At 35.4% G+C, this 27,169-nt stretch overlaps 2 protein-coding genes across 7 annotated transcripts; one reads left to right on the forward strand and one right to left on the reverse strand.

The window, feature by feature from the left end:
• The first annotated feature begins 7,941 nt into the window (after positions 1-7,941).
• Positions 7,942-11,969, forward strand: LOC108335198 (AMSH-like ubiquitin thioesterase 2). Of its 6 annotated transcripts, XM_017571158.2 has the most exons (11): positions 7,942-7,990; positions 8,081-8,163; positions 8,656-8,700; positions 8,788-8,825; positions 9,012-9,294; positions 9,469-9,558; positions 10,211-10,273; positions 10,401-10,475; positions 10,568-10,630; positions 11,168-11,220; positions 11,640-11,969. In XM_017571158.2, the coding sequence occupies exons 3-11, from the start codon at positions 8,656-8,658 to the stop codon at positions 11,818-11,820; spliced, it is 891 nt and encodes a 296-aa protein (XP_017426647.1). In that variant the 5' UTR covers positions 7,942-7,990; positions 8,081-8,163; the 3' UTR covers positions 11,821-11,969. The 6 variants fall into 6 exon arrangements, with proteins under 6 accessions (XP_017426647.1, XP_017426646.1, XP_052725890.1 ...); XM_017571157.2 differs by lacking the exon at positions 7,942-7,990 and having other exon boundaries at positions 8,146-8,257; XM_052869930.1 differs by lacking the exon at positions 7,942-7,990 and having other exon boundaries at positions 8,146-8,257; positions 11,701-11,969.
• A 4,251-nt stretch (positions 11,970-16,220) lies between these two features.
• Positions 16,221-17,221, reverse strand: LOC108335393 (uncharacterized). The gene has a single exon (XM_017571408.2). The coding sequence runs from the start codon at positions 17,082-17,084 to the stop codon at positions 16,302-16,304; it is 783 nt and encodes a 260-aa protein (XP_017426897.2). The 5' UTR covers positions 17,085-17,221; the 3' UTR covers positions 16,221-16,301.
• Positions 17,222-27,169: the final 9,948 nt, after the last annotated feature.

Here is a 27,169-nt window from a genome sequence, read left to right on the forward strand (position 1 = left end):
TGGCCAAAATTTCATTGTCTTGGTCTTGCATATGAATAATATATTTTTTTTTAAATATTACGTCAACCATTAATAATAATTAATAATAATGTGAGTGTAGAGTACATAAGTCACTCTAAACCTGTAGGGTGTACTAAAATATAGATACGAGGTAAAATAAATAATTTTGTATTTAATGTGACATTAATATTTGAATTGTCGAATTTTTATTAATTTTGACATTTTCATGTAATCTCCAAATATTAAAAACAAAAACACAAACAAATAATGACATAAAAACGAATAGTTAAACTTAGTATTCAAATACTTTTGCAATCTATAAAACTTGTTGACACCTTCACACCCGAAACATTTAGTTTTATTAAAAATATTATGATATAAAATATAACTTAAGCAGATTAATGCAATGAAAATAAAAAGAGAAGCTATTAATAAAATATGCAGAAACTTATTGGCTAGAATGCATGCTCATCTCTATAATTAGATCTTTATAATATCTGTTGCATAATAAGTTTATTAAATTTTGTGAGAATATGTTATGATAACTCTTCATCAATGATTTTATGTATTTTCTTTATCTCTTAACCACTAATCTTATTTCTCATATTATTACTAGTTGTTTGATTAAAAGGTAAATCACTAAAAGGGGTTTAGAAGGAGAAACTAAGTTTTCTGAATTTCAAGTTTTTATATGTTTTAATGTATTTGTATTCATGTAATTGAATCGAATTTTATTGACCTATCTACTTCTTTTAATTTTTGTTTTAGAAATTATCAATCTTTTGTTTTTGTCTGTATCATATCGTTCTTTGTTATAAAAATGTGAATCTTATTTTTAAGAGTAGGAATATTCTTATGGACTAAATAAAAATGCAATATTAATTCTAAGGGTTAAATATGTTTTTCGTCCCTTAAGTATCACACGATTTTGATTTTAGTCCTTACTCAAAACTTTGATGGTTTTTTTAGTCCTCATAGTTTTGAAACTCTTACTATTAGTTCTTAAAATTGGACGACGTTAACTTTTAGTAGATGTGGCTAACTGCCAGCCCACGTGTGATGCCACCTTTCCTGACTACTTTTAATTGACGTGACAGTAAAGGTGTGGTGGTCGGTCGACCTGGTGGGTGGTCGGCATGGTGGTCTTTGCCCATAACCGTTCGGCCTTTTCCCAACACCGTTCGGTCTTTCATGTATTGCACTCCACCCGTCACCATAACCGTTCAGTCTGTGCCCAACACCGTTCGGTCTTTGCTCAATACCGTTCGGTCTTTGCTCAATACCGTTCGGTCTTTCATATATTGCACTCCACCCATCACCATAACCCTTCGGTCTTTAACCAACACCGCTCGGTCTTTGCGGAACACCGCTCGGTCTTTGACCAATACCATTTGGTCTTTGTCCAATACCATTCGGTCTTTCATATATTGCACTCCACACGTCACCATAACCGTTCGGTCTTTACCCAATACCGTTCGGTCTTTGCCCAATACCCACCAGGCCGACCGACCACCACACCTTTACTGCCACGTCAATTAAAAGTAGTCAGGGAAGGTGGCATCACACGTGGGCTGGCCGTTAGCCACATATACTAAAAGTTAACGCCGTACAATTTTAAGGACTAATAGTAAGAGTTTCAAAACTATAAGGACTAAAAATCATCAAAGTTTCGAGTGAGGACTAAAACCAAAATCGTGTGATAGGGAGGAAAAACATATTTAACCCTAATTCTAACTACAAAAGACAAAACACACTATGACCAGAAAGTAAAAAATGAAAAATAATAATTTTAATTTTTTTTATAAAACCTCTAATGAAAAATAAAATAAATTTATTCATATATTGAAATTAGTTATTGAAAATTTATAATTTAAAAAACAATGCGAGAGTTTAAGATGAAAAATTATTTTATTTTTCTCTATTGAAGACAGTTATAAAAAATCTTGTTCTAACATACGTTGTCATGACATTATCATGATTATAAGAATTTAAAAGATAGGTTTAATGTCTCAATAGGTCTCTATTTTCGTCCATAATTTGAAATAGGTCTCTGTTATTTTTGAAGTCTTAATTAGATCCTTATTTTTGTTAATTTGATGCAAATAAATCCTTTCCGTCAATTTCATAAAACGACGTTAATGAGTGTGTGACGTGGCCTGTGTGAATGCAATTTTTTAAAATTCAGAATTAAAGAATGAAGTAAATATAGTATAATTTATGCTGAAATTAATTAAAGAAAGGGCAAATATGGAAAATGGTAATGTTGTTTTTGCTGAAACATGTATCATCTCTGCAAGTGGGAAATCAAAATCAAATTGGGGGATTTTTCTATTCTAGGGCTCGTGTCGTCTCAAAAGGCAAAGACGTTGTTGTTGGAGTGGATGCGCAATGGAGAATCAAATGCAGAATTCACATTCAACTTGTTCTTCGACTTCCAATGGCTGGCGGAATGGAGAGCCCATGTTGTTTTTCGTGGTGTGTCACCCCTTTGTCTGTGTGGAGAGAAAACAGTGGTCAGAACAGCTGGAACGGCTAAGAGCAGAGGGAAACAATTTTGGGGGTGCCCTAAGTATAAGGTAACCGAAACGTGGATGAGTTGTTGTTTGTTTTACTTCAAAGTCGTATTCATTGGGTTTTAATTTTTTTTACAGAACGGGCATGAAAAAGGTGGTTGCAATTTCTTCAAATGGTGTTGTGATGATGGTAATGAAAGATGCTATACGAATCTGAAGTGGGAAGGAAAACATGAGTGTTTGTCAAAGACAGAAGAAATGGGTGGGGTAGCGAATATGGTGATTTATTTGAAAAAATCTGTTAAGGTTGTGGAAAAATGGATGAAGTTGTTGATAGGGACAATTTGTTATATTTGTGTGGTTAATATTATTGTAATTTCATTATGGATGGAAAATCCATAATGTATTGTGCATTTTCGTTGTGATAGGATGCAGTAGGTGATGTTAAACTTAGTTTGTGATGAAAACGGGATTAACAATGTATTGTACTAGCAAAAATGAATGAAATGATGTTGTATTTTCGTTTTTCTTCTTATTGTAATTTTACACTTCATCTGTTATTGGAAGCTCAAAGACAGGGGGAAATTAATTGTTGCAGTGAGGAAACCTTAGTGATTCAAAATGAAGAAAATCATATTTTGCAGGCTGGAAACAATGCAAATATTTAAATTACAAGAAAAAGCAAGAAACTAATCACATTAACCAAGCTTGGCAAGAACATCATTCAGAGTAGAAACAGTAGCAGCATATTACTTTTCTGCTTCTAGGATGCTCTTAATTTTTGCTTCATGATACAGCTGCCAAATAAAATATTTCTGGTGCATATCCTGCAGATTCTGTTGTTTTTCTGGTGCTGTTTTTCTGTTGCTGTTTTTCTGCTGAGCTTTGGTATATTAAAAGTATTTTAACATGTTTTAAAATTGTTGTGTATTTTCAAAGCATTTGAAAGCACAATTGAGAAATAATACTAAAAAGTTAACAAAAACTCTATTGCTGAAGAACATCAAAAGTATACAAAGATTGGATGCACATTCTGCTGTTTTTGTAATAAGTGTATATCAGTATATTTTAAAATTTTTGGTATGTTAAAATTTTTGTAATAAGTTTTAAAACATCAAAATAAGTGTATATCAGTATATTTTAAAAGCAAAACAGATAAACAATTGATGAAGAACTACAGAGTTAAGTATCTCCTTCATCTCCCTTTAAACCATAGATACAATCGTGTTATTTTTCTATCATCTTAGAATTTGACCTCAGTGTATAAAGAACTCTTTAATGTGTAAATTATTCATGAAAAAGAAAACATCAAATCTGATGAGAAAACACTTAGAACAAGATTTGAATTGTATCAGTCTCTAAGCAAACTTATAAAACTCTATTTCAAAATTTAGCAGATGAATCCAATACAAAACTCTGACAGCAGCAAACTTAAATAGGTTTGTATGATGAAAATATAGTTGTCTGTGTGGAGAAAGTTAACAGAAATAGCATAATTCAGAATATCACCTCCAAACAGCCCATTATGCAGACAAAAACAAAGAACCTCACTGAATCAAAATGCTAAACAACATAGAAATATGTAATAATACTGAACCAAGCTGGAAAACATCAACTAGGTGAACTTAAAATTGAAATGGACACCCAAAACAAGATTTAGTACATCCAACACAGTACATTAAAACAGTACATTGTAGTGTAGTATTGCATAAGTGTAGTATTACATTAAAACATTAAAAGAGTACATTAAAACAGTACATCCAAAAGCTTTTACGGTGCAGCTACTTGGTCATTACAGACTTCAGATAATTGGGATGATGGCATTAGAGGTTGTGATGAAGGAGTAGGTTGTTGGGTAGCTTTGGGGCAACAACTCCTGTTATGCCCAAGCTCCCTACATAGCCCGCATCTCTTGCGCAAACCAGCCTTGGTCATTCGAGAATCATCTTTTTTGATCTCCCACTGTTCCATTCTTCTTTTCCTTTTAGGTCTTCCAGGCATAACTTTTTTGTAAGGAGGCATAACATCCGGATATGGTTGTAGATCCCACATGTTGTTGCCATTGATGGGGAAGACGATTGATGCATATGTTTCTTCATAGGTGGACTTCATAAAGCAACTTAGAATGAACTGTTGTCCATCAATATTCAGAAACTTCATTGCGGCTAAGGAGTAGCAACATGGGATTCCCGTGATGCTCCATCTTCTGCAGGAGCATGACAAGTCGTTTATGTTTACAACAAATTTGTCTCCAATGTGGGAGATGTGTCTCACTTCAAACAATTTATTTCCTGACTAGCTGTAAAAACATTTTAAGAAAGATGAACAAAGTTTACATACAACTTAAGAAAGTAGATTACAATTCAGAAATAGAGAAGAAAGTTTACCTAGGAATCCAGTTCTTGGTTGATTGGGATTCCTTTTCAAATCTGTTCTGGATTTTTGGACAAAATGCTCTTGTAAAGGACTGTATCTTAGTCCTGTTTGTTGCCCATCTTTGCATGATGTACACCTTGATTTCTTCCAACATTTGTTACGATTGGTTTACTCCGGGTATGAACCAATACACTGTTAAATGCCTCACTCATATTGTTCACCAATGTGTCACAGTTTGGTCTTGGACTGAATCTGGACCTTGACCAGTATCTACACCATAAAATATAGACAATTATAGTGCCTATATATGCAGCAGTGAGTTATAGTTGTAATAAAAAAGTTCAAAAATAAACCTTGGAGGGATGGTAATCAACACCGGGAAGTAGCTCTTGTATTGCTGGTAGTAGACCTTGTGGGCAACATTAAATATGATTAAATATGATATATAAGTAATGAATTAATGTAAGAAAGAACCAAATTAAATATGATTGTTACCTTTTGTTGGTCTGACACAAAAGTTATTGATGAACATACTTCTTGATCATCAAGATCATCAATCAAAAGATTCAAAAACCACGACCATGAATCTTTGTTTTCCCCTTCTACCACCGCATATACAATGGGCAACATTTGATCATTTCCATCTCTCCCAACAGTTGTTAACAACTCACCACCATACTTCCCTTTCAAAAAGGCCCCATCTAGTCCAATTATTAGCCTACAACACAGAAAACTGTCTTTGCATGCCTTCAGATAACAGTAAAATCTCTTGAAAATTAACTCATCATCATTATTCTCAACAACCACTTTAACTGTAGATCCGGGATTTCTTCTCAATAACTCATGTGCATAATCATATATCCTCTTATATTGTTCTTTAAAGGACCCATCAATGTGCTCAGAAGCAATAGATTTGGCTCTATAAGCCATACCCCTAGATATACCTATGTTCCACTTCCTTTGAACTTTTTCACGAATATTTACACCATTCATTTTGGGATTTTCCCTTATTTTTTTCTCCAACTTTGAGCTCAACCACTTGGCATCAAGTAACTTGAGATTGAACTCCCTGCTACATGTGTGAATGTCATTTTTAGTTCTCAGTTGCCATGATTTCTCAGCCTCTATATAAGCACAATATATGGTCCATGGGCATTCTCCTTTTGCACCAAAGCACTTCATCCTCAATCTATTTTTGTCATTTTTGACAAACTTTATATTCCTACCATTTTCCAACACATACCCTTTTAAAGCATCTATAATATCTTTCTTTTTTGTAAAAAAAGTCCCTACTTCCCATGTAAAGTCCACCATACTTTTTGGCATACAAAAAGTACTAAACCTCCCATAACCTTCAATGTCATTAACCTCATCATCACTATCTGTTGCAGTAAGTAATTCCTCAGATTTCCACTCCTCATCTGACAAACCTCTCTCATCATGATCATCACTTTCAACACTCACATCATCACTGTCTTTAAGACTTTCTACTTCTACTTCTACTTCCACTTCCACATTACCATCTATATCACCATCTACATCACATTGAACACTCACATCCACAAGTCCCTCTAAGCACTCATTATTTTCATGTTCATCACGTTCATCAGTAGATGTACTCCAACTACAAACATGAACTTCATCCTCCACAACTCCTTCAACACAATTAACATCTTCTTCAACCTCATGGAAATCTTCTACGTCACCATGACCTTCAACCTCTACTTCAACAGCATCACCATGTTCTTCACCATGTTGCACCTCTTCTAAGTCACCATCAACTTCACCATCTACATGAACATTGTCACCATCTTCTTCACCGTCTTCTTGTACTTCACCATCATCATGAACTTGTCCTTGATCATTAGTAACATATTCAACCATATTTATCACTTCAGGCTTCGAAACAACATGTATAACGTATAAATGAACATCACCATTAAGCCTACCTAAGTTAGCCATATGCATGGCACCAGTGTCATCACTCAATTCTTCCAACCTATTTTCCAACACTGAACCCCCTCCTACACAGTACCATAATTCTTTAAAGTTATCATATCCAAAACTTTTCACTACACTAACAACCACAAAATAACTCCAGACATTAGGGTCAAAGGACAAAGTTGTTGTCTCTCCTTCATACTTCAAGGTACCATCAGTAATGAACTTCCCCCCATGGTGGAAAACACAGTGAAAAACGTCGCCCATTAAACGCACAACACAGTATCAATATATCTACACGCACAACACAGTATGACGACAAAAATAATATATTAAAACAATAACAAAACGCACTCACAAAGACTCATATAACTTTAAACATACATGGGGGACCACCAAATCGCAATCAAGAACGCGGACCAAACCATAGGGGACCACAATCGAATATTATACTTTCCCAACTATAAAAAACAAGACAATAAACCACAAAAACTGACCTTCGTTCAGATTAACCTCCACTCCACTCAACGCTTCAGCGTCGCGCTTCGAACGACACAAGGTCCCACAGCTCACCTCGTGCTTCAACCTTTTCCACACGCACATGCACCGGTAATTCACCCACCAACACTCGCGCATCCACTCGAACAACAACGTCTTTCTGATTCCTAAAACACTCGCGCATCCACTCTTTCCCAACTATGAGACGACACGAGCCCTAAAATAGAAAAATCCCCCAATTTGATTTTGATTTCCCACTTGCAGAGATGATGCATGTTTCAGCAAAAACAACATTATCATTTTCCATATTTGCCCTTTCTTTAATTAATTTCAGCATAAATTATACTATATTTACTTCATTCTTTAATTCTGAATTTTAAAAAATTGCATTCACACAGGCCACGTCACACACTCGTTAACGATGTTTTATGAAATTGACGAAAATGATTTATTTACATTAAATTAACAAAAATAAAGATCTAATTAAGACTTCAAAAATAACAAGAGACCTATTTCAAATTCTGGACGAAAATAGAAACCTAACATATTAATCCTACAAGATATTATCTTCTCCTTGAAACGAAACAAACAATATGCTGCGCAGTTTTCTACCTAACAGTTCAAATTTATTTATATAATACAATTTTCAGGATTGAGATTATGTAAGGTCTTCTTAAACTGAAAATCTCAGATGAAATTTATAAATATATTTGCCTTGTGTAAGAAGTTTGATATTTTTACTGTTGATTCAGTGGCAGATTCTATCAAAGGTGCACGTGCATCGTAGCAACTGAATCATTCATCTCAGTTGATAAAAGAAAAACTTCACTCGAAGGTACCATATATTAATCCCTTCCTTTAGTTTCATCTGCTATACCAGAGTGCCAGAAACAAATTAACAGATTTTTTAGCCAAAACAAGAAAAAAAGGTAAGTGTGTATGAAAGAAAACATGGATTTGATCATCTTTACAAGAAAAAGGTTGGGAAACAGAATAATTTTACAAATAGAGGGTTCTCGCAATTCATTTATAGTTGAAAATGTACAGAAAACCCTTTTTTTTTCTAGTCACTCTTTTTGATTGTGTTGCATGAGATTATTTTATTTGTTCGAGGGTAGATTAATCTGGATCTCGTAATTAGCAACCTTTTAGTGCCTAGGTTTGAATTCTTCTGCTCATAAAGGGATTACCCTTGGGCTGTGAAAGGAGAGGTAAAAGTACTTGGGTTTGATGTGAAAAAGAAGATATAGTATATGATTCTCTACTTTTTATGTGTTTTTGAATCTTCAAAATTTACAATTTGATTGTTCAACTATTGATCTCTCAGATGTACAAACAGTCTAATGAAGAACAGGGTGTAAGTAACAGGAAGGTAAAGGCTGCACATCCTCCAACCCCCTTTTTTCCTTTTTAACTTACATTTGGTGAACTTCATCATTTATAGGACTTTGTATGGCAGGTTAGAAACTGTGATGCTGCAGAGAGCAGTTTTCAAAGGTATGAATATAATATTCAATATCTTCTACCTCGTACTTCATCTTTTTTGGGTTTAGGGTTTAGGAATGGTTTTTCCAAGTTTCCTAGAACTTCCTGAGACCTGCACAGATTGTAGGTGTTGTTAGAAACATAGACTATAATATCTTAACATACAAAATTAATTTTTTCTGTACGGATTGAATGCAGCATGAATGTTGATGATGTGGATCCATCTGGGTGTTCATCATTCCAATTAAGAAATTTGAGTTGCTGCTCATTGGTTTGTAAACCAAGTGCTCCTAAGACAGCCAACAGACACTTCATGCTTCATAAAGTAACTCAGTCCTGGCCTTCCCCTGCCTTGAGTTTTGTGGAGAGAGTGCCCCAGGATGCACAAAGTTCTCATGTTACAGTTTTTAATTCAGGTGATGGATCCTCAAAAACAGATAACGAGTCAACCTCATCTAAGAGCATGCGGGATGTTCATATTGTAAGAACTTAGAACCACTCATGCATGTCTGAACCTATCTCACTGAACATCAAAACTGTCTATTTTCAAATCTGTGGCACTGCTGGACTGGTACTTTATGTGATGATTATCATAGAGACCCTTGACTATTGCAGACTACTTATGTTTAATAAGTATTCATTTTGTGTTTTCCAGTCAATGCGGTTGATGGAGGACTTTCTAGATCTTGCTAAAGAAAATACAGAAAAGGATTTGGAAACTTGTGGTATACTTGGTGCCTATCTTGTAAGAATCATTGTAAAACCATAACTTCGTATTTGGCTTGTCATCATAAAATGAATACAGAGATATTGGGCCTGTGTGTTGCCATTTTTCTTGTAAAAGAAACACCTTTTCTTTTTTCAGTTTTGCAGGTATTAGTCTCAACTTATCAAGATAATGGGAAACTAAAAAGAATATAAAACTGAATGAGAAAATATTTTGAAAAACTTAGCTTATCATACAATTAGCTGCTTCTTTTAAAAGAAAATATTGTAAGCAAACATAAAGTAGCTTCTGGATTTTTAAAAATATCTAAACGTAAACATAATCACTAGAATCACTTTTTTATAAAAACCGTATAACTAATTAACTATATACATCAGATTATCTAGCTCTATTAGATTATGTTATTATCAGAACATTTCCACTAAAGAGCAGTGAGTCATACCTCCTGCATAATCACTCCTTATTTTGTGTCTTTTCGTACATGAATACGCAAGATTATTTGTTAGTACTTTATATCTTGTATGATTCTTTTCAATTTTTTGTTAATGGTATTTAATAGATTTATATCTGCCAAGGTGGTGTGTTATGGAAAAGAAATGAAGAGCCTGATTTGATCAAATGCATTACAGAATTTCAAACTGATACTTGATCATATCCTTCAATTTTCCAGGAGAAGGGAACCCTCTATATGACTACTCTGATTATACCAAAGCAGGAATCTGCTTCCAATTCTGTTAGTATCTGGATCTCAGCGTTACATTCCTCTCACCTACGGCTTTAAAATGTTTTGGTATATATTTTCAAGAGGGCACGATTTTAGTATTAATTGTTTTGTTGCTATCTTGATAACTGAATCACAGTGTCAAGCTACGAATGAGGAGGAAGTTTTCAAAATTCTAAATGAAAGAACCCTTTATCCTGTAGGATGGATTCATGTATGTCTTCCTATCTTTTCACTAATGCTAATTAAGAGTAGAGGTTTTCTCTGGTAAGATTTCTCTAACCCTTTTCTTCAAAAAACTTTCAGACACATCCTTCTCAAAGTTGTTTCATGTCATCTGTGGATCTTCACACTCAATATTCCTACCAGGTGACAGATCCATGTATTTTGTGTTATTAATTATGATTGTGGATCTGCATTTTTCTTGTAAAAGCATTTCTTTGTTCAACTATTGTCTCCTTGTTTCAGCATTTAAACTATGATCTCCTTTAAGGATACATGTTACTTTTGTCATCAAAGTTTTCATTTGCACCATGGTTGCATTAAATAGTTGACAAATTCAAATATAATTTGTCGCACATCCTCTATGGTTTTGGTTGCAGTCAGTGATTAGAGCCATTATGGTTTGGGATAAGAAGACTTATAAAGAAGATGCTGTAGTCTGTATATGATGGCAACATATGGATACTTAATTCTTTCTGTAAAGTTGAATTGTATATGTGTGTATTAGGAAAGTACAATCGCAAAAGTTTTCCTTTAACAAAAGAACTTAAAATGGTTTGTAGGTGATAATTATAAGCAACCTAACTATTAAAACTTGAATGGATATTTACTCTAAATATAGTCTCGTTCTATTTTCTTTCTCCAGACAAATTTTGGACTCACAGTTTGGTGTTATTTTATCAGATGATGATTCCTGAGGCATTTGCCATTGTCTTGGCACCAAATGATAAATTAAGGTCTACCTACTGTCTTTTGTTCTACAATAAAGACAAATTCTGTAATTCCTGTTCATCTTTGTGTTTGTATGTTTTAACTGTTGTCTTTCACCTAAAATTTGGATATCTACTGTGTTGTACTTAAATGTTCTATCTTCTTTTCTTCCCTTTCCTTTTTAAAAGTAATTCCTTACTCCAATAATTTCATCCAACTTTCATTTTGAGATAATAAGGGAGCTGAATGAATGTAAGATATTTTGAAGAAAACCAGAATAGATGTTCCTCTGAATCTGATTTGGATTATAAACAAACCTAGTGTATATGATGCTAAAAGTACTTGTGGTAGCTTCTGTTGAACCACAATAATAAGCCTAATTCCAATTACCAGAAATGCTACATGAGAAGATATCTGGGAACTCAAATTTAGTAATTTTGTTCAGGAGCTGTGGATTATTTCGTATAGCCGACCCTGAAGGAATGAATATTCTGAAAAATTGCCAGGAGACAGGATTTCATCCACACAAAGAACCAGATAATGGCAACCCTGTGTATGAGCACTGCTCCAATGTGTACAGAAACTCTAATCTAAGGTTTGAAATCTTTGATTTGCGATTAAATTGACATTGAATACAACACTGTATAATATGATAGATTCAAGTGTTCTGAAAGAACAACACTGTATAATATAACAGATTCAAGTGTTCTGAAAGAACAATCCTGATACACAATAGTTACGTTTTGTCTAACGAAATAAGGTCGGTTTTGTATCCTCTCGCATGTTCATACTTATTTTGGATTCCAACAGTACACACTAAATTGAAAGATTTAGAAAATAATTTAATGAAGATTTATTTGCTTTCTAGCTCCTTGTCTTGGAATTCATTTGTCTAACGCTGTGTTCGTTTTGGGATGATATACTATAGACGATTATTTGAGCGGATGGATTTGCGGTTTAATTGAGTAAAAAAAAAATTCATTCATAGCTGATAAGGAAGATATAACTGATAGGGAAGATTTGAGGGTGATTATAATGAAAAGACATTTTTTACTCCTTGTAACAATGTATGAAAATGCATGGAATCAGCTTTCGAAAGCAAGCTGAATGCACTACTGTAATTAAATCGCATATATGAAGGAATGGATTCCAACTACGAAACTTAGTTAGTTTTAATAATAATAATAATAATAAATAATAATAATAATAAATATAATAATAATAATAATAATTATTATTATAATAATTACAATAATAATAATAATAATATAATTTTTTTTCATTTAAAAATTAATTTTTTATTTTTTTCTCTTCTTATAACAATTTTTACAATTATATATAATATTAATAATTATCATTTTATTACTTTTATTATTAATGATATTTTGGTATTCTTCAATTTTTATCAATTAAACCATCTTTTATTTGACATATCGATTAAATTTTACACACTTTATTTTCAAATCTACTTTTACTCACCTTTAAATTTCTTAAAAAAATAACAATAAATTCACTCTTAAATCTAATATATTTATTTACTCTTTTCTCTTAAATCCATCCGTGTACACAACCTAATTTCACTTTGAATTACAGAAGGTTGAAGTTATTGCAATAAGTCGTCGGGTGTTGCTCCCTCCACCACCACCCTATACTTCCTCCACCTCTCCACATTATTTTAAATACAATTATATCCTTAAGTTAAAAAGATTTTTACTTTTATCCTATTTTAAATAATTTGAAATCCTAATTTTACTTTCCCAGCACCCACCCACGGAACTCTTTTCCCCTTTCCCCATTTTCGTTTCACCTCCCCACCTCCCGCACTTCCATTCATTTTTCTTCCCAGTTTTTTTTTTTGGTTTGAAAGCTTTCATTGCCGTCGTGGTGTGAAGGAGCGTCGTCGCCGTGGTGTGGAGGAACATCGAGAAACGTCCAGAGCATCAACCAGCGTGAGGAAGTATACATTAACGGAGGTGACATCAACAGATGTCCCCCAATAAAACAAACTCTAAAATCGGGAGGTGACATCCTTCAACAAATGTCAACATCCGTTTAAGGTAAAACGAATGTCGACATCCGTTTTTCCTTAAACGGATGTTGACATCCGTTGAAGGATGTTACCTCCGTTTAAATGTTACGTTTTTTATTTTAGGATTTTATTTCAAGGTTTATTCGAATACGAGGAAGCACTCCACGCACTGCACCACGAGAGGAAGACTGCTTGATAATTCTTTCCACCACCACCAACCTTTGCAACTTGTAGTATCTCACAACGACGAAAGAAAGAGAGGAAGAAATATAATGTTAAAATAAAAGAAAAATATTTTACTCATGTACGGGACTAGAATAGGTTATTAATGAAATAGATTGTGAATGGGTAAAATAAAAAAAATAATAACCCTAAAAATAAAATTTTACTGAAAAACAAAATAGTAAAGAGGAGGTGGATGGAGAAAGATGTGGTGGTGGAGGGAGCAACACCCTAAGTCGTCACACAAGTTAGATAAAATCAAAGTCCAAATCGACTCGGCCCATATGACATTTCTATTTACTTTTAGAACTTGTAAAATGGATAGTCCAACCCAACAACGCAAATATAAAAAATTATAACAATTTAGGCCGTGTTTTTTCCTATATTTCAATCTGCACCCTTATGAGGTGGTGAAATGACTTATTTGTCTTTATGTTATCCCCCTTCATATTCTTCTATATATCTCGTATTTTATCTAGATCCAATTCGATTTCAGGTGTGCCATAACCAACACCATCATCAGGGTCGCCACTACCACCAAGCTTATGACCTCTAGGCTCACCACCTTAACCACTGCCAAGGTTGCCCTATAGTCACCACCTCTAAGTTCACCACTACCAATGTTAATTGTAATGCAACATTATATTATAAAATATAATAACGAAATTTAGAGACGAAATACAATTTTAGTCACTAATTCGAACACAAAAAAACATATTTAATTTTTATTTGTAAAATATAATGACTAAAAATATCTATAGATTAATTCAACTTAAAATATAAATAAATCAAGTAATTTTTTTACTTCAAATCATATCATTGTTCGACTTAATGTATTTTACAAAATATTAGAATCAACCTATCATATTAAATATGTTTCATTAGTTTCATACATGACATAATGAATATACTTTTAGATTTTTTTCTAAACCAAACCAAACCAAGGTATTAATCAATAACATTTTTTTCTTCACTTTTAATTTATTAATGAATATTGTACTGTACATGACATAGTATTCCTCGGTTACATCAGTGTTAGTCTTGTCCTAGGATAATATGATACATAACGTAATCAAATACATTATAAGTGTTTACAACAGTCCCATGGTGACTATCACTAAACAGCTTGACTGATAATCTATTGGTCTACCAGAACTAATGGTATACCAACTACTTTCTAACTTAACAAAATATGATCAAACATTGACTCAGACAAGGTAAATAGACCATTGATTCCAAGTTTGAATTCATCCAAATAAAGACGCACAAATATAATAAATTATGTTATAAATAACACAATCATTAAAGTATTTAATTTTCGTTTTCATTTTCATTAATTATACTTAATACTTTATTAACATTTGAAGCTAATTTGAAAGAAATATTTTATATATGTACAATCATATTTATCCTACTAATAACGAGTACTAAAAATATAATATACTTTAAAAGACGAAGATCGAAGAAATTCATAAAATTAAAATCTTTGCAAGCATCTCTTCGACTTTGAAAGAACAAATGTCTTAATAAATGGTTTAGAAAAAAACTCTTCTAAAAAGCAAATATTTGTAGGTTTGAACTTACACGCGCATAAATTATTTTGGACGCGTAAACAATAATGCTCCAAGATAAATTGTTTGTGGACATAAAGATTTTGGCTTGAAAGTACGCACCCTACCCCTCATGCTATGGACGAGTTTCTTAAAAAGTTCGGAGGTAATTAGGTTGTTATTTCCTATTGCTTATTACTTGAGAAATAAGCATCTCCTAGGAACATTGGAATCTTCTTCCTTTCACAACACAAGAAGAATCATAGTTGACGTCATATCCGCGTATCGTGATTCGTTTCTTCTGTTGCAACTTCCACGATCCTAATGTCATACACAAATCAATTTATTATCATTTCCACTCGTGAATAAAATATTTTAAATAAACTACTTACACTTTTGTGATAAAAAATAAGCATCTTCACCACTCTCTTTCTAAAATTAGTTAACAAGATTCTCTCTAACAGTTTTTTTTCACGGATTTCTTTTTAAAATATGTGTTTCATGGAAGAAATTTAAGTAATTAATCTCAATAATTTAAACTGTTAGTCTCAACTTTTAATGGATGTCTTATTTTAAACTTGTTTCAGTTTCTGCTCTGTAAGGAATGAATGGCAAAGAAGCTCTGTGCGTTTTTTGGTCTTTTTTTTTCGTCTGCAAACGCATTAAATACCAAATAAATATATAATTATATTATTAGAAAGAACAAATTAAATTATCCTTAATCTTCCCATATCATATTTGCAGATATGTTTATGTACATCAGTAGTAATTAGTTTAGGTGATGGTGTAATCTCTAAGAATTATAATTAAAAACGAAAATGAATGTTTTGGGAAGTCAAAGTTTGTGTGTTTCTCATTGGGGTTGTCAGTGATGGTTCTGTGTTTACATTTATGCTGGCTGCATGCAGAGGGTGGATCCACCGACGTTTTCGACAGATCATTCATATTTATTATGTCTCTGCTTAAAGTAGTTGAGACAAATATCCTCAAATAAATTATAATGTGTCCTTGTAAACAGTTAGCTATCTTCATTGCAATTCTCTTCTTATTATAATCGTTAACGAAAAACAGTATCGTCGGCAGGCACAAAAGAAAAATAATATTGCTGTTTGCAATTCTCTGATTATCTCTTTCCACGAAAAAATATAGCAAGTCCAGAAATTTCAACTTTAGAATATTAATTAAATTATAATTAGACTATAGCAAGAGATAATTAATTTACTAGTTAGGTTGGAGAACTTCAAACAATTATTTACGTACAAATCAATAAAATTTTTGAATCAATGAGAAGAGAAAAAAATTATTCTCAGTAAGGATGAACATTCCTGCTCAATCCGTGGGAATTGGCGAAGAACCCGAACAGATCTTGCCGGTACGGTAAGTAGGACTTGCGTTTATCGTTCTCTTTCCTTGCTCTGTTCATCACATAATGTTTCTCGTGCGCAGACGACGCTGTCGTTTTCCCCTTCTTTACCTCAACCTTCTTCACCACCACGTTTCTCGCCTTCTCCGCTGGCTTCGCCGCCGGCGCGTGGTTCAAGAACACGAACGTGTCCTTCCCGTCGCTGTTGCTTCGCAGTTTCACGTCGCGGAATCTCCACAGCTTCGAGAATCCCGTGGAGTTGCTCTTCACTGCAGACTTTGGATTCCATTCGCAGTACGATCCCTCCGGCGGCGGAGCCGCCGTAAGTTTGTCCGTCGCCGAAGGCGACGGCAATAGCGACTCTTCCGGATGTTCGACGAATAGAGTTAGCGGAGGGTGGACGCCGCCATCGTAATCATCAGAGAAGAGAAGATTCTGGTTGAAAATAGGAAACAGCGGACGAATCTGGCCGTTGTCGAAGGCGTCGTCGGCGGAGATCGGCGATCCGTCGGAATTCACAAGCATGAAACTAAATTCCTCCTCGTCCTCTTCTTCGTCTTCGTTTTGTTGTTCTACCTCACCTTCGTTGTGCTCTTCTTCGTTTTTGTGCTCGTCGATTTTGAGCTTTGCAATGAAATCGTGTTCGAACTTTCCAGAAGACTCGGCGAACTCGTGAGAAGAATCCCTAAACACGGAGGGCGTAAGTGAGTGCGAAACGGTTTGCATTTTAGTGAGTGTGCTACGTTTGCGTTTTGAGTTTTGTGCGGTGTTTGGTAAGAAAACTGAAACGTTATAGAGAAGGTTTTTTGAGATGCAGATATTTGGTTGAAGGGTGGGAAGGGGGATGATTGGGTTTATATATGCGGGGTATGAGGTGGAGGGTATTGGAATTGTATGTGGTCTTTTGAATTTCAACTTTCAATAATTTTGGCTTTTTTCGTGTTTTTTTTTTTAAGTGTTATCACACGTCGCACGTGGTTGTTCGTTGGTGGAGAATGAAGAACACGTAGACTCGGGTTTTTTTCGTGGGTACTTCGAGAAGGGAAGCGTTGAAGTCCAAATTTGAAAGCTTGATATTGCTTTTGGAAAAGGAAAATATTGTAGGTTGAATATTTAAATTTGTGCATGACTAGTATTGATGATACAGAGTTCACGGGTTATGTAATGATAATTAATGGAAGTGGCAGTTGCTGATCTCAGTGATGACTTTTGGTTCACTAACTGGTGTTGCGTAATTGCTGAGGTGATTTTCTTGCTGGTGAAGGTTGTGAACTATTGCCTTGATGACAACACGCACGAAGGGTTTAAAATATCCTTACCTTAATGGATAGTTTTTTTTTTTTCTTTTTAAGAATTTGAAATATTTTATCATTATTCTTCTAGGTAAGAAATTTTTGAAGAAATTCAAATTTTCGATTTTGATTAAAATAATTGGATTATTCAAAATTAAAGAACTTTACTTAAAAAAAGTAAGAATTTGAAATTTGAAGGTCTTAAGTTTAATTATTTGGTTGGTTCCAATTTTAATGAAAACGTTTTAAATTGGTTTTCACTTTATTTTTTGTGTCAACTATATTTTAAAAATTCGTTAAAGTGTTTCAATCAAGTTTTTTCACTTAGTTTTTGAAAATGACATTAAGAGGATAGTGATGTGAGAAAATGTAATGGATACATGTCAAAAAATTTAAATTTGTTGTGGAAATAGAGTTATTTATGTGTCAAGTTATTTTTTTTTAATGGAAAAGACGATGGTTGTTTTAATCAATGGTGAGTTACATCTTCTTTTTCATAGTTGTTGGTGGTTAAAATTTGTGGTTCTCAACATTTGTTGGTTGTTGAAGTCAACTATGTCTCGTAGTTAAGCGTGTTTATCTTTTTCGTGAGGGACATAAGATCACAATGTCTCCTCTCCTAGTGGTTGGTCTAAGGGGTTGGATATAACACCAATTTGCCATTGTGGAGAGGTTGTAGTGTTGAAAGTAGCTAAAACTCTTAAGAATGGTGGGAAACAATTTTGGAGTTATCCAAACTACAAGATTAAATCTATGGTTTAAAATTTTTTTTGACATATACTTTTTATGGAAAAAAAAAGTTGTTATTGGTAACAAAATTTGATTATTTATTGGATTTGTTTAAACAACAAAATGGAAGTGAAGATTTTAAAGGATACAGTGAATATAATAGGGATGAAAGGGATGCTACTTTGGTAGACAAAGAAGGAAAATCTATAATATAGAGAAATCCCTTAAGGTTTCTGAAAAATGAGTTAAATGCTTTGATTAACATATTTGTGTCAATATTGTGGAAAATTCCATGAAATGTTGCAAAAATTAGATGGATTGTCATCCTCAAAGTATGTAGTTTGTGGGTTGTAGTAAGTGTGATGTTAAGGTTGTAAACTTTTGTTATGCAATCTCATGAAATGAATGAAAAGTTTAAGTTATAAACAAATAATCAATCAATGTTAAAATCTTCTACAAATACATATTATATTATAATTCTAAATACATTCATAAAAAAATAATGTTGTTTAAAATTACATGAGAAAGGACATGGTTAAAGACAACATAAATACATCTCCTAAACAAAATAAGCTACAAAATACATAATAAAGTTTCAAACTACAGGTTAATAGAGGTTACAACTGTCAAATATACATAAATAAAGTTTCATGGCTTCCAAATTGGGCCCTTCTTATATGAATTTTTTTTCCTAGTGTTAGGTTTGGCAATTGTAGGTGGTGGAGGTTGCGATGCGGCATCACAATGTGTTGTAGCTAGTGGTGGCTGTGATAATGCAATAATCCAACTTCCTTGACATGGTATTGTTGGGTCTATTGAAGTTAGCTAAGTTTATGGAGTTGAGTGCTTAAGGGTTGCGTAGGTGGTGTGCTTAGGGGTTGTATAATTGGTGTGCTTGCAGGTTCTTCTGTTTAAGGGGCATGTGGACAAATATTTCATTTGTGTCGAAGTTCTTTCAAATCTCACATCTCTTACATGTTCCGCCTTATCTTAATTATGTTTGATCCTTCTTTAGTTCTCAAGATAGTCTTATTTTCATTTTTGGTCTCTCAGGCAAGACCCTTTTAGTTAGAGACAAAACATCAGAATTACAAGTAATTTTCTAGACTTGTTGAGCGTTGACCAAGTATATAATTGAAAGGTATGTTTCTTCATATGTTGACCTCCTAACCTAGTATGGGATGCAGTCTTCTCTATTCATATTAAAAAAATATCATAGCCATGAGTGAGTGACAATACATAATTCTAGTTTTATTCCATTTCCTGTAGTTACATTCCATTTTCTCTATGTTGATCACAAACTTCTCTCCAATCATGGAGGTGTGGTTGACCTCAAACAATTTCTCTCTAAACCAGTTGTCATATGAAGTAAATCCAGAATCAATAAACCTAATATAAATCAATAAATAATTAAATCACATCCAATATGCAATATCTATGACAACCAATAAATGAGTAAGCAATTGTTGATGACTAAATTACCATATCATAAGCAATATGCAATATGTAATACGTGTAACAACTAATAACTAACTAATCAGTTGTCGATCACTAAATCATAATCAAAATACAATTACTATCTTAGTATCCAATATTTTGTTTTTTCTAATTCCTTTTGGTGTCTATTTTGAATTTTGGATAAAGAGAACCTTGATATGAATTTATCTTCTATTTTTGAAACATGATTCCAAAAAACTCCTCGTACATCCAAACTACAATATATATATATATATATATATATATATATATATATATATATATATATATAACATTGTCAAATATAAAAATGTCCTAAAAATAAAATAGATATTACATTTCATACCATTAACACACTGAAACATAATTTTAAAATGGGGATGTAAGAACCTAGAAAATAAAGTATTAGAGTTGGTAGATGTATTAAAATAATGAGACCGAGTATTTTATTATAAAATAACCTTATAATATAAATAGAACTTTCTAAAGCTCGGTTCATTATCTAAACTACTTTTATCTCTCTAAAACACTATTCTCTTCTCTTTCTCTCACTTCTCTCTACAATTTCTTACTCCTCAATCATTTGTTCAACGATCAGGAAGTGTCTAGGCAATCCCTGCGTCAAGGGCTACAAATTTGACCGATCAATTGGTTGAATCGAGCAAGTAAGTGATAAACCCCTTTTTCTTTAGTGTTTAGGGTTCTTGATCATGTGGTTCTGTTTTGCATGGATCAAGAATCCCTCTCCCTTGATTCTTAGTTTGTTTGTGGTTCTAAGGTTAGTCTCCAATCACCGATCGGTGATTTGTAGGTTTCTAGAAGTTCCTTGTGTCGCAAGAAATCTGTGGAGCGTTTAGAGGTTTTGGAGCTGTTGAGTCGAGGTAAGGGAAGCTAGATAATTGCTTTTAATTGAAGTGTGTAGTATAAGTTCAATGGTATGTGAGTACTAAACTGTTTGGATGAAAAATGTTATTGTGTGTCAGTGATAATTGAACTAATTGGGTGATATTGATGATTTGAGTGACAATGAATATTGTATAACATGTTGAATTTGTTATATGTATGTTTGTGAGATTGGATTGGATGTTGATAAAGTGAACTGTGTTGATTGAACTGTTAGAAGAAAAAGAGTAGTATTGATGGAAATTTTGTTGGGTTTAAAGGGAGGTTTAAGGTAGTGAATTGGTGAGAAATGGTTGGTGAACTGAATTGTTAAAGTTGGGGTTTTTATGAATTAGTTTGGGTTATGTTCAACACTTTAATTAGTGCCGTCAAAATGGGTTGAAACCCGTGAGCCAACTCGGCTCACCACGAGTTTGAGCCGGGTTGGGTTGGAAAAAAATACAAAATTTTTTATGTGAGTCAATTTTGACTCGGCTCACTAAGAACCCGGCTCACACGGGTTGAACTCGTGATGGGTCGGGTTGGCTCACCAACCCACATATTTTTTTTTAATTAAATTAAATTAATTAAATTAATTATTCAAATCCTATTTTTTTTATTGAAATCAAATTAATTAAATTAATTATTCAAAATGTACAACCTTTACTTAGCAATAAAGTCTTTCGCGCTGCTGTCTTTTCAAAAGTTTCCCTCTGCAAGTAAAATCCTAAGATTATAGATTGGATAATATTATAGATGGAGATAAAGAAGAGGATGCTTTGTGGATTTATCCATTCAGGACTCCAATTTAATAGATGAATAATATTATAGATTGGATAATTTAGGAATATATCATTTGTTTTATCTTGTTTTTAGACCTATCTACAAGTATGACAATTTTATCTCTTGCTATATATTTTTGTTAACAACTATATGTAGTTTCTTGGTCAAACGCTTATGTATGTCTCATTAAACTAAATTGGCAAAATTTTATGCTTGATAGCTTAGAATATATATAACAATATATTTCTTGTTTTATTTTCTTTTATATTAATTGATCCAATTATTATTGTTTCAATTTGATCGATCAAAGTAACATATTATAAGAATCTAAGAAGAAGAGGGTGAAAAAAAAGTTAATTAAGTGAGCCAATGAGCTAACCCGTGGTGGGTCGAGTCGGGTTCAAATTTTTTCGGCTCGCTAATAAATGAGTCGGGTTGAGTTGGCTCACTAAGTGGTAAACCCGTGGTGGGTCGAGTTGGGTCGGGCCGGGTTACCCGTTTTGACAGCTCTAACTTTAATTGGGAGAGATTTCAGCTTGGGGTGAGTGGTGGTAATGGTGTAGAGTTCAACTTGGTCTAGAACTCAAATGGAGGAAGTGAAATAGTGAAAACGTGGTTTTGGGGTTCTATGTGCAAATGGTCATTTTGGAGAGCTTTGGTCAGTTGTTTGGGACTTGTTTGAGTCCCTAAGTTGCTTGAAATTATGCCACAAGTGGTAGAATTCAATTTAAGTCTATAAGTTGAGTTTTGTGAGTTTTTAGTTGAGATCTTGTAGCCATTTGTTAAAAATAGGTTTAGAAAGGTTTAGACACACTTATTTAAGTATAATTGGATATATAACATGATCTAGGAAGATTAGAAGTTGGGAAAAATATGTTCATTTGGTCAAGAGTGGTTTGTGGGTAATAATTTTGCAGTTTTCGTGCTGCAGAATTATGCAGACTTTCTGAGCGACCCCACTCGCTCAACAAGAGGTCAAGGAGTCTGGGTCACTGTCTTAGGTTTTTTGCTCAGCGAGTTGGGTAGCTGAGCGAGTGAGTTGGGGGTCTGAATCACTGTCTCTATTTTTGCACAATGAGAGAGGTCGTTGAGCGAGAAGTTGGAGTCTAGGAGCACTGGAAGTTTTATTCGCTCACTGGACTGTGAGTGGTTGGGGTCTAGGATCACTGTTTTTTTATTCTCTCAGCGAATGGGGTCGCTGAGCGAAAGGACTCTATATGATCAAAGAAGTGATGTGATGATGATGTTCAAGTAATGTATGAGGTGTGGATTTCAAGTACCATGTGAGAAAGGAATTCCAAGGAGGAATATCCTAAGTTGGTTGTGTTATGCTATGTATTGATGAGGGGCTCCTGGATTGGGGAATGATCCTGGCACTCTCAATAACCTCATTTCATGTAGATATGGGTGATTATGTCGTGGAGAGTAGCAGGAGGTCCTAGTCTATGGTCATTGGTTAGGGCCATAGATGTTTGACAGATTAATCTTGGTGTATGGTTTTATTGGTGGTTGTTGAGGATGTGGTTATTATTATTATTATTATTTATAGTATAGGTAGTTACTTTTGTTCTTCAGGTGAACATTTTCATTCACCTAATTTGTAATTCTTGTTTTATCATTATAGATGTAATGTTCAGTTTAGTAGTTTTATATTACTAAATTTGGGATGTTATAGGGGACTACAACCTCAACACATTTACACATAATGGTGGACTACCACTATCAACTGATTCCAAAAACAACTATTGAATAAACCACGTTACATAAAACAATTATGTAAAGCACAACATTGAAAAACAAAAAATTTGAACAATAGTAACCCTAAACCCAAGCATTGATAACAAGAACACAACAATGAGAAAAATGGAAACTTTGAAATACACTATGGAAGATATTCAAGTGATACACACCTTCGATATACAATCCTAACGAATTCGTTGCCACTAGAAGCTTGATTTTTGAGTTCAAATCTTCATTTATCCCCACATTTGTCTTCTTCGATCATAAGAAACACCCTTTTGCAATGTTTTTTTTAATATTCTAATCAACCCAAATTTCTACATCAGAAAATATTTATGTGCCACATCCACATCACTTGCCAAATAACCATGCCTAATCATGCAAATGTTAAATATTTTAACAACGTTAACGAAAAAGGACTTATGGAACATTTTAACAAATTTTGGGATGCAATATTGAAACAAAAAGTAAAGCAGGGACCAATTTGAAATTTTTATACCAAAGTGGGGACTAATCAAGTAATTAAGCCTTATTTTTATTCTTAAATTCATATTTTGATCTTCGTAATTTGGGTTGACCTAAGCCTAGGTTGATTCATCTTAACCCAGCTCAATTTGACAAGGGGTTGATATAATGTCTTAGCCCAACTCGACTTGATCAAACCTAGAACAATGTCTCTCAATCCTACCTAGGCCTAACCGAACTTAAATTAAGAAAGCCCTAGCTTGACTCGATCAACCATGATCCTACCCTAACCTGACATGACTTAGATCCCAGTCAAATCGAATCGACCGTAGCCAGGGTTGACTTGGCTTGACCTGGGTCCAAGTTGACTCAAGTCGATTAGAGTGGGCCAACTTCACTCAACAAAGTGTAGGCCAACTCGAATCACCTTGACCCAGGTTGACTCAGCTCGAACTAGGTTGGGGCAAACTCTACTTGACATAGCCTAGGGTAGACTTAGTTTGACTTTTTCTTGATCGAGTTAGGGTTAACCTAGTTTTGATCCGATTTGAGCCTAGTCCAACTCGACTGAACATGGGTCGTGTATAAAAAATGAACATTGACACACCCCAACTCGACTTAAAATTTTATTTCAGCTAAGAACTTTGTATTTTTTATCCCATATCAATAATATTATGATTTTTATCACATCATGAAATCTTCATCATGTCATAGCAGTCGAGCGGGTGAGGCAGATTTCTTTCGTGAACTCTCACCTTGGTCTTAGGGCACGCTTCTAGAGAGCTCCTAAGACCTAAACCGAGCGGGTGAGGCATATTTCTTTTGTGAACTCTCTCACCTTGGTCTTAGGGCACGCTTCTAGAGAGCTCCTAAGACCTAAACCGAGCGAGTGAGACAGATTTCTCTTGTGAACTCTCACCTTGGTCTTAGGGCACGCTTCTAGAGAGCTCCTAAGACCTAAACCGAGCAGGTGAGGCAGATTTCTTTTGTGAACTCTCACCTTGGTCTTAGGGCACGCTTTTAGAGAGCTCCTAAGACTTAAACCGAGCGGGTGAGGCAGATTTCTCTCGTGAACTCTCACCTCACCTTGGTCTTAGGGCACGCTTCTAGAGAGCTCCTAAGACCTAAACCGAGCGACAATAAAGGATTATTCGAGAAGGCGTTAAATAAAGCAGGAAAGTAAATGAGGCATATGCGTCCAAAATAAGAGTTCAACGGGTGTGTGTATTCATCCAAAATAAGTACATTACAAGGTAAGAAGGTAAAAAAGTAGAAAAATCCTATGTCTATGTCTAAGACCTAGTGCTGGACATCAGCCCCATTGGTCTCTGCAATTACTTCACTGACAGCTTCAACATGGGGGACGACCGGAGGTGAGGGTGGAGGAACATGGATCGGAACTAGCTTATCATCCACCACCATCATGCTCACGTCACGTCGGTGGGAACTTGAAAGAGGAGGTTGCATTGGGCGAGCGCTTTATCGAACCCGAGTAGATGCTCGTTCACCACTTCATCGCCCAGAAGCTTATTGTCTGCCTCCAATCTTGTCACTCGATCCTGGAGTGAATCCCTCTCGGCCAACAGGGCATCCCTCTCTACCGTCAACTTCGTATTGGAAGTGGTGGCTTTTTGGAGGTCCAGCTTGGCATCGTCCAAAGACTGCTGCATGCGGCGCTGGGTAGCACGAGCCTCAGCCAACAAAGTGCTGGCTTTCTTCTTGTCCTCCTCCGCCATTCTTTCGGTCTCGGCCAGGCGGAGGGTCAAGTCCTGGTTGGACTTGAAGGCGGCATCGAACTTCTCTTGAAGAGCTTGGAGCTTTGTGGAAGCCGAGGCTCTCTTGTGGGCGGCATAGGCCAAGCACATTGTAGACCGAGCGACCAACTCCATAGCCATGTTGAAGGCCTCTTCCTCGGTCATCCCGCTGACTAAAGCCTTTTTCCTCAGCAAAAAGGTCAAAATGGATGTGTTTTGCCACCCACGAGTTTGGGCTCAATAGCCTAGAGAGGGGTGGCCTGTCGGGCAGTCTTGGCGTGTTTGGACTCAGCAGAAGTTTCCCGAACGGCCTTTCGTTTGTCCTTCTTCTTCGGGATGGACTCCGCTGGGGAGCCTGGTCGGTATGGAGCCGAGTGGATTTGGGGGAAGAAATCCCGACCGGGGGCAGAGGAGGTGGCGCCTTTTGGACTGGCAGGGATGTTGCAGGAACGACGACAGTGGTCGGGGCGTGGAAGGAGCTCCCTCCTGGTTTCCTTACATCACCCCCCTTTGAGTGAATAGACGGGCGAAGGTGCTGCTCTTTGATGGATCCATCTTGGACAGATAATCTGCACATCAAAAATGAATTTAGATAAGTTCCAAATGGCTGCTCAACAAAAGGTGGTCAAAAGTAGCTTACCGAACACATTAGATGGAAGGTCTTTGTTGCCTAGAAAACCGATTAGAACGCCGCAAGAGGAATTGGGGGGCAGCTGACATAGTTGATTTATTAAGTCCAGATCCTCGGGTGTCATCCGGGGCTTGGGCCAGGAAATAACCTTCTTTGGGTCTTTGGTCCAATAGAAGGGGAACTTAGCCTCTTTGTTCGGGAAACAGAAGCTTTGGTACCCAGTTTCCAAAGGCACGACTTTAAAGAAATGTCCTTTAAAGTCCTTGTACGAACTGTTGAAGAGGGTCAGCAGGTGTCTATTCTCGATCGTGCGAAGGGAAACCCAAGGCTTGGACGGATGAGGCTGTACATGAAAGAAGTAGAGGAAAGCCGCAAGGGTCGGGCTAAGCGCTAAGCCGGAACAGATAGCGGAGAACGCTTGCATAAATGCCCAACCGTTCGGGTGCAGCTGCATAGGAGCCACGTTAAGCGTCCTTAGTACGCCCATTTGAAAGTCCAAGAAGGGGAGCAAAACCTTCAGGTCTTTGAACATAGTAGCATAGACGTAAAAGAAGTCGGTGGGGTAATTACCCCGATCGTGGCAAACACGCTCGGTCATTTGGCAGATGGCTAGTTTAAAATGCCTAGCATCTTCAGCCACCTTGACCAGAGAGATATTGCCGATCAAATCCCTAAATGGGCGGCGATGGTGGAAGGAGGAAGAAATTTGTCTAACCTCATGAGGAGCCCAATCGTAGCCGGGGACAACCGGCCAAACTCTGGGTTTCCCATCCCAAGCGCTCGAGGAGTCCACGTGGATGACGACTTCCTCAGGAGCATCGCTATCCACTAGGAGATCGGAGGAGTTCCCTGAAGGAGAAGCCCCAACACCATGACCCGTAATGGCAACCAAGGAAGAAGATGGACTGTTAACATCGTCATCGGCGTACCCCCTACCCTCTTCGCTGGAGAATTCAGAAGACATGATTACCTGAGAGGATGAAGACGAGGAGGATAGCAGTAAGTGTAAAGCTGAAGGCAGTAGCGATGGCGAGAAGAAAGGAGTACAAAATTAGGGTA

This window comes from Vigna angularis, chromosome 10 (genome assembly GCF_016808095.1).
Source record: "Vigna angularis cultivar LongXiaoDou No.4 chromosome 10, ASM1680809v1, whole genome shotgun sequence".
In the NCBI taxonomy this organism is placed as follows: Eukaryota; Viridiplantae; Streptophyta; class Magnoliopsida; order Fabales; family Fabaceae; genus Vigna; species Vigna angularis.